Below are 8,601 nucleotides of genomic sequence, written 5' to 3' on the forward strand. Positions count from 1 at the left end.
TTGCTTCCAATGCTCTTCATGTCAGAAATGGGGTGCAAGGTGCACCCTAAATTCCTCAGAGCCCCTGTGGACTGGCAGCCCACCCCCCTGCTTTACCAAGAAGCACCTTTCCTTCTTCTCCAAGCTCTTCACCAGTAAGATCTAAACCAGCCTTGCCAGACCCCCATTGTCCATGGGAAGCTCCCCAGTGCCCTCCCTTGCTTTCTTACACGGAGACCACACACCCTGCTGGTCTTGGAACAGGCTGCAGTCAGCGGTCTAGGTCAGGGAGAGAGTCAGGGCTGGGTTTCAACTCCCCTTGGAGTCAAGCCTTCGGAATAGCAACGTGTCTGTATGTCACTCAGGAGAGTGGAGCCAATGCGTGCCTGGGAGGCGGTCGGCTGTGAGCCCTGTGCAGATTGGTGCTGATGATCTTACCAGTTGTGAGTGTATGCAAGAGAAAACCAGCCAGAGACACTACTGCTTGCTCCCTTCTCTCTCCCGTGCGCGCTCTCTCTTGCTCCCTCTCTCTTCTGCTTTCTCCCTCCCTTTGCAAACACTGGATTTAAACCTGCTCAGAATTCTGCACAGAGGAAGGCAGCTGCGGTGGCAGCAGCAGCAGTAGCCAGCCCAGCTACCAGGAGCACCTCAGCCCAAGATGAACCATCCTGCTTGTTGGATCTTCTTTTCTGCCACAACTGCCCTCCTCTTCATCCCAGGTATCTGAAAGGGCTTGCTCCTGTTGGTGCTGGTGGGTGTTGACGATGCTGCATCTGGGGAGGCAGTGGGAGAAGGGAGCCAAGGCAGCAGGGTGGAAGAGAGGGAATGCGAGATGCTGTGAGCAAAGGGGCAGGTTTGCTGTGTGCAGGCGCAGACATCCTCTCTGCGTGCTCCCACACGCTGGCTCCCACATGCTGGCAGCACTGGGCTGTTCTGTGCTCAGGGTACCCCTGAGCTGGGTGCGAGATCTGCTCCATGCTGGGAGGCATGAATGATACCAGCTGGCATTAACCGTTTGTATCCCAGGGCTACGAGAAGAAGCATTTAAACTCTTGGTCATAAATCCTCCTTGTAGCTGTGTTGGGACCTGCAGGGTCCATGAGCTGCCCGTTTTTCTCTGAGTCTTCTGTGTGTTTCAGGGTCCTTCCTCACCTCTGAATCCTCCTGTCTCTCTATTTTTTTCTCTCATATCTCTATCTCTTTTCTCTTCTTCCTTCGTTCCTCTCCCTTCTCCCTCCCTGCTAACCCAAGTCCTCTCTCCCTTACTCCCAGGACTTCAGCAATTCCTGTGTTCTCTGTGCTTGCATATGTCATGTCATCATCCAGACACCCCCCACCCCCCCTTGCTCTGTCCTTCCAGCAAATGGGCAGATGATGCCTTTAGAATTCAGAACTCTCTCGGTTTCTCCCTTCCATTCCTCACTCTGGACATTCCAATTTCCTTGGAGAGCTTTGGCAAGGTCCATACTAGCAGAAAGACCTGGTATCTGGATTTATTTGATCTGTCTTACCTAATGATTTAAATGTGAGTCCTACTTGTCTGGGGAAAACAGAATCTGCAGTAACACAGGTAAGGTGCTGCAACACTAAGGACGATCACTCTCGGGAGTGAAAGTGTTGCAAAATCCAACATGCCTTACTATATTGAATAATTGCATGCATGCCATTTGCAAGCAGACAATTGAATGCCTGCAGGTACCCTTCACACAAGGCTGACTTGCCTGGATGACTCTGGCTGAGGTTCTAGACAGCATCCAGGGGTTCTGTACTAACCCCCAGGGGTTTGTTTCTTTCTTTCTTTCTTTTAATTGAGATGTCCATATTGGGTTAAACATTAGCATGCACACATGTACACAGGCATACATGCAAAGATTCTCAAATCACACATATCTTGATACAGGTGTACATAAATTTTTCATATTCAGAATCACTAGGCAAGGTGGGTTTTGTGGGTTCTTGGTTTTCAGAGGAGAAAGCCTTCTGTATTTCTAAGCTACCCCAGTGAACTGGGGAAAATGGAAGTTTGTGGCCAGAAAGAGAGGGGGGTGAAAAGGAGAAGAAATCCCATGGCAGAGTGTTTTGTAATAGTTCTCTCCCTTCACGCTCTTCCCAGCAAGAGGGGCTCTGCACAATCATGTGCAGAGGAGGGGAGAGGGGTCATCTTTGCTTTGCGTTTGCTTTGGCAAATGCAAGCTTCTGGGCCCAAAGGTCCCCAGCAGGATCCAGCTGGGGTGGGGTGGGGGGTTGGGGGGATGGGGGGTGGGGAAGAGCCAGCCAAGTAGGCGCTTTGGATGCTCAGTGTAAGAAAACAAACTTTCCTGTGTATGTGAGTCCCTGGGTTAAGTGGACACAACTCGGGGTCCCTCAGGGCCCACATCTCCCTTTCCCACTCTCTCTGAGCCCTGAGAATGATGGCAGCAGAACGGGGACCCCTGCCCTGCGGGAATCTCGCTCCCCTTGAGCTCCCCTCAGAGCAGTGCTCAGGCAATCACACTTTGACCAGAGAGGGAGTCAGCTACTGCTGCTGCTGCTGCACTGCAGTGTTCTGACACCCTATTTTCAGCTCCCCTGCACGGGGGCAGGGGACACCTTGCCTGGGGAGAAGCATCCATTCCTAAAGAAGTCAGCTGCAGTCAAGGGACATGAGCTCCTTTGGTTGAGCCCCTTCTCTGCAGGCCAGGCAAAGTGGGAGGTGGGGGAGGGGCTTGGAGTGGGATGTGAAGAGCAGACCTACATCCTTGGGGAAGGCAGGGCTCTTAGTACTCCTGTCCCCTCCCCAATGCACAGTCCTTAGCACATCGTCTTTCATCTAATCTGAGGGCCTCTGCCCTTTATATTAATTATGCCCGACCCTGGCCTGAGAACTTTCAACGAAGGCGGAGGAAAAGTTGTTGTTTGTCAGTAGAATGAAGGAAACATTTCATTCATGTTAAAGGTTCTCGCATAGAGATGGAACCTGCTAGTGCCTCAAAGTTATTATTAGCTACACGGGAGCACTTGTGACTTCGCCCTCACTCCTCTTACTTCCCTTATATCTTTAGACTTTTTTTCCTTTTTTTTTTCCCCTCTCCCAAAGGGGTAAATGCCAGCTCATTAGCCATTTACTCTCCCTGAGTCTAAAGACAGAGGCTAATGTAATAATGAAACCCTGATCTGCTTAGGCCTCAATGTCATTTCAGCCCGCAGCTTCTATTTCTCGGTGAAACGCGTTTCCATCCCAGTATAATTACCCGGCACACGGGGTTGCTGCTGGTGCCTTCCAAGGGGAGGCTGGCAGTGGTAAATGGCTTTCCTTGTGGAACCCCTTTGACGGAAGGGCACAACAAGTGAAGACTGCCATGAGCCTGCACGGAGATAGAGCAGGCGGCAGGGGCATGATTTAGTTGTCACACCAGCAACACAGGCTGCTGAGTAGTTAGACACCAGGAGTCTGGGCGTGTTCTGGCCTTAGGTAGGAGGGCAGACAGGGGAGGAAGGGCTAGGGAAGGCACTCTTGACCAGGAGATTTGGTGATGCTGGGAGCTTGGCAATGAACTGCTAACCCCGCAAAATCTGTGGTTCAAAGCCACCAGCCACTCCATGAGAAAAAGATGAGACTGTGCCTGTAGAGAGCTACAGCTTTGATCACCATGTGGGGTGCTCATGAGTGGGAATTGACTTCATGGCAGGGGGGTTGGCTTTGGTTTGGGTGGGGGAAGTTGGACAGACTGGGGAGCAACCCCTGCAGAAGGAGTCTCAGAGTGTGGGTGTTGGTGGGTGGTGGGGAGGGGGGCGCACTGGCCTCTTGCATCAGAGCCACTGACTCTAAGTTAAAACTGTAGATTCTCTTTTCCAGCATTTAACTAACATCCCAGGTGATTCTTCAGTTTCTTTAGCCGATTTGAAAAAAATTGCAATCTTAAATCACTTTTCAATACCTGAAATACTGAGTCCCAACTGATCTTCTGCCTGCTTTTACTCCTATGTCTCTGAGAAATGGCCCATGGACCTGAGCAGGTAGATGGGAGCACAGTTAAGGCTTAGTTCCCGAAGAACATGTAATCCAGAGGGGCCGGGGCCCAGCTGGTAATGGAGGATTGAGCTCTAATCTGGAAGGTTTCTTCTCTCAAGTTTAGCACATTACCTCCCTTTAGTCTCCTTCTCCTTGACCCACCCTGTTTGCATTTCCTGTTCCACGACTCAAAAGAGGGGAGTTGCCCATCGAGAGTGTCTGTCAACACAGCCTGCGGAGTTTGTTGTGCTCCTAAGCACCAGCCTGAGAGCCTGGCATTGCAGTGACAGATCAGCCTCCAATGTCATCATCAGGCTTTGTCGCATGGGCTTCTGAAACTCCCGCGCTTGGGTGAAGGATCCACCCTGAGCTTTTAGATTTTTTCCTTCTCCAACTCGTCTTCTTGCATCTCACTTCAGGAAGTGCTCCCTGGAACTAGGTCTCTTTGGGACCCTTGATGTCTGGCTATGGGACTTTGGGGTCAGGCCTGCTGGTTTGGATCTAGTGTGGCGTTCTACGGTCAAGTTTAGATCAACTTCTCTCCCCAACTCCTCCCCTCTCCCTGCCACTTCCCTCCATTGTACTGCTGAGGAATCTGCTAAGATATTCCAGTTTGCAAGAAGGATCAAATAGAATCATTAGCCATTGGGATAATACAATGCCCAGAGTGACTCAAAAAGAGATGTGAACTAGGCTAGATGCCTGCCCATGATTAGACCTCATTCATTATCTTTCCATGACTCAAAGTTTCATGTCTCTCCTCCTCACCCACAAAGCGCTCTTCTGGCCCTCCATTCTGAAAAATGATGGACATATTAATAAGATCAAATGACCTCCTGTTGGCACTCAGCACTGGCCCAGTGGCAATGGCAGGCACAGAGGAGATAGGGGAGACTCTCATAAAGACCACTTTCTCAGTAGCCTGGAGTTGGACAGCGTTTTCTCCATCTGAGATGAATCAGAGATGCCAAATGGCTTGCCATTCTCATGACTTGCTTGAGCCCTGTCTGCCTTGATGTGTTTTCTCATTGTTAGCACCCTCTCCCACGTCCCTGTGGCCTGGAAAATCACAGGGGGAGATTGCTACAGCAGTTGGCTCTGTCTTGCATGTCTTTTGCATCTGGTCGGAGTCTCTGCTGGCAACCCATGAAAATGATACCTGAAATCTGTTTAGAAGTTCTGTGGGGTTGAGGTCTTACTATGGAAGGGAGGAGGGTCTGAACTCAAGCCCCCAGAGTCCTGAGAAATGGCACTTTCTGATTGGGAGGCTCTCTGAACTTCTTTTAATTGACTCAAGCCATTCTTTGAGACTCAGTCAGCAATGTGTCGCTTCGGTTTCAAGGTGTATGTGTTTCTTGCCTTCATGGAACACAGTAACCCCAATTCTAGCTTAGGTGATAACGAAGTGAACATTTAAGAGCTTGTCTCCTAAGCAACTTGCACTAGTCTCCTGGCACAGGGGTTGTGAGAGCAAGCTGCTGGTTCGAGGGGAGAGTGGCTTCTTTGGGGTTGATGGAGGAGGAAGGTGAGGGAGCTGTACTAGTTTGTTCCCAGATGAAAACTAGCTGACGACAATTCACTCATTTGTGTACTCGACAAGAATTCACATAGGTTCTGATCACACAAAATCAGTTAAAATCCTCTCCTGTCTCACGAAGGAGAAGTTGTGTACTCGACAAGAATTCACATAGGTTCTGATCACACAAAATCAGTTAAAATCCTCTCCTGTCTCACGAAGGAGAAGTTCACTAACGTGGGGAGTGATTCAGTTGTTTCCTTCGTTTTGGCCCAAAATAAGAACATGCCTGCTGACTTTCAGCTCCTTGAGCCTGAGCCTTGGTTTCTCTGCTATAAAACGAGGGCCGTCGTATAAGGCATCATCAGAACAAAATATCTTCCCATAGTGAATGATGGGGGGAGTGCGGAGTGGAGACCCAAAGCCCATTAGTAGGCCACTGGAGATTCCCTTGCAGAGGGGTCCCCGGGGAGGAGACGAGCCAGTCAGGGAGCGATGTAACAACGATGAGAAATACAATTTTCCTCTAGTTCCTAAATGCTTCCTCCCCGCTCCCACTACCATGACTCGAATTCGACCTTGCAAGTCTGGCTAGACCAGAGGATGTACACTGGTACAGATGGGAACCGAAAATACAGGGAATCCAGGGCGGATGAGCCCTACAGGACCAGTGGTGTGAGTGGCGAAACAGGGAGGGTAAAGGGAGAGTGGGTAGGAAAGAGGGAACTGTGTGTGACCTCCTCCCTGGGGGACAGACAACCGAAAAGTGGGTGAAGGGAGACGTCGGACAGGGCAAGATATGACAAAATACCAATTTATAAACTATCAAGGGCTCATGAGGGAGAGGGGAGCGGGGAGGGAAGGGAAAAATGAGGACCTAATGTTGGGGGTTTAAGTGGAGAGAAAATGTTTTGAGAATGATGTACAAATGTGCTTTACACAATTGATGTGTGTATGGATTGCGATAACAGTTGTATGAGCCCCTAATAAAATGTTTAAAAAACAAACAAACAAGGGCCGTCCACCCTTCGGTCTCCTGTGATGCTGCAACATTGTTTAGGAGGTTCTTTGTGTATAGAAGTGAGTATCGGTACTGGCGCTCTGGGTTGAGGACCCCTTTCTAAGTAGCTGATTGTGGCTGTATTCCTGTTTGCGGACCGTGGTCTGGTCTGTGACTTCCCTTGCTCTCTGGATGGGGCCCAACAGCCTGCAGCACTGCCTGCAGATGAACTCTGCTGCCAGCCTGCAGCTGCCTGGGGCTGGGGAGAGAGGAGACGAGGAAAGCAGGCCCCAGCCTTCATGTCAGGAATTCAAGTGTCAGTCCACAGATGGCTCCTGGCTACTGACAAGACAGCCTGTCAGGAGGAGTGGATGTTCGCACCTCTGGATGCAGAGCGGCACCTTCCAGAAAGCCCGGCTGGGTCAGCATCTGGGGAATGAGACAGGTTGACGTGACCTTTGGGCGGCTCTGCTCTGCTCTCCTGTCCCTTTGACCCTGCTAAAGATGTGGCCTTAGACCCTTCAGCCCAGCTAGAGGCCCTGGGATACTGTCCACTCTTGTCTTTTGTTTCTGTTGCTGAGGGTTCACGGCTTAGAATCTCCTGTTTAATCTGCAGAAGCTTGGTTGTCCCTGCATTTCCTCAAGGGAGGGGACCAGGGTAACACATCAGCATCCATGTCTAATCCGAGTGGATGGATTTCTGCACTATTCAATGTAATATTCGTAGGGCCCAGGGCAGGACTAAAGGTATTCGGAGAATGGAGCAGCGATGAATTCTGTGACAACAGGGGGATTCAAAGACAAATGGGTTCACTATTACCTGCACCAAAGGTGTGTGGATATTCACCCACCTCCCTTCACTCAGCTCCTACTCCTGCCAACACATACCCCCCCACGCCCCACCCCTAAGAAAAGCAAGCCCCTTTCCCCGACTCTATCTCAGCCTTCCCGAAATCCCAGCTGCAGACTCCCAGCCCTTGGCGCATATGGCGGCAGCCTACACTCCCTCTGTGCCAGACGCTGCTGCACATGGGTGTGTGTTTCCTCCCAGCATCGCGGACACCCAGCCTTCATGCAAGTCCGCCCTCTCACCCCTGTGCTCTGGAGCCTGGACGAGAAGCAGAGTCAGCATTTGTTTTCATCACCTCCCACCCACCCCAAACCCTCGGTGGTGAGAGGCTGGGGACGCCCCTGCCCTCGCTGGACTAACTTAATTAAAGGTTTGCCAAATGCTTGGAGACACCCCTGGGCCATGTGCTGGGTAAGTGCAGAGCATTATCGTTACGATGCAGGCACATTGCCTGTAATGAGCAGAGATGCTGTGCGGAGAGACCCTGGGCAAGGCCAGGATGAATGGATGGATTAGGACACAGGCCATTGATTGGGACGACTGCTTGCATATTCGCGGGAAATGATAAGTGACGTGGCACTGCACTAGCAATCCGCTGTGCAAAACCTAGCACAGTTGATATTTCGAAGAGCAGAATCTCAGAAAGGGCTTGAGAGGTCAGTCTTGAGCCTGACATCCAGAGAACTTACAAATGCTCATTTAGGAGCCCTGGAGATGTAGTGGTTATGTCTTGGACTGTGGTTCAAAACCACCAGCCATTCTTTAGGAGAAAGATGAGGCTTTGTGCTCCCATAAAAAGTTACAATCTTAGAGACGCACTCGGGCAATTCTCACCTGTCTTTTAGGGTCGCTATGAGTCTGCATTGATTCGATGTCAGCGAGTTTGGGGTTTTGGGGGCTGGGGAGTGGGGAGGAGTTAGAGTGGCACAATGGTTCAGGTGCTCTGCTGCTAACCGAAAGGTCTGAGGTTTAAACCCACTCAGAGGGGGCTGGGAAGAAAGGCCCCTAAATCTACTTCTGAAAAACAAGCTATTAAAAACCCTACAGAGCAACTCTACTGTGAAACACACGGGGTTTGCCAGAAGATGGAATTGATTTGACAGCAACTAGTTTGATTTGGGGCTGAGAAATGGTTGGGAGGTTTTGCCGTAAGTGTATTACGTGAACAACTCATCTTTGTGTCACTTGTCTCTCTCTAAGAGACCGTAAGATGGCAGCGTTAGGGTTACCCACTTCTGATCTTATCTGTCCCTGGCTTAATTTAT

General features: G+C 50.5%; 1 protein-coding gene across 1 annotated transcript in view; it reads left to right on the plus strand.

Moving 5' to 3' along the window:
• Positions 1-432: 432 nt before the first annotated feature.
• Positions 433-8,601, plus strand: part of OPCML (opioid binding protein/cell adhesion molecule like) — a 1,483,171-nt gene continuing 1,475,002 nt past the window's right edge. Inside the window, exon 1 of the mRNA XM_045295297.1 lies at positions 433-698. Within this exon, the coding sequence (XP_045151232.1) occupies positions 638-698 (61 nt within the window). The 5' untranslated portion in view covers positions 433-637. The remainder of the gene's footprint in view (positions 699-8,601) is intronic.

This window comes from Echinops telfairi, unplaced genomic scaffold (assembly GCF_000313985.2).
Source record: "Echinops telfairi isolate 266 unplaced genomic scaffold, ASM31398v2 ScPeMD7_5592;HRSCAF=6446, whole genome shotgun sequence".
NCBI classification, from domain to species: domain Eukaryota; kingdom Metazoa; phylum Chordata; class Mammalia; order Afrosoricida; family Tenrecidae; genus Echinops; species Echinops telfairi.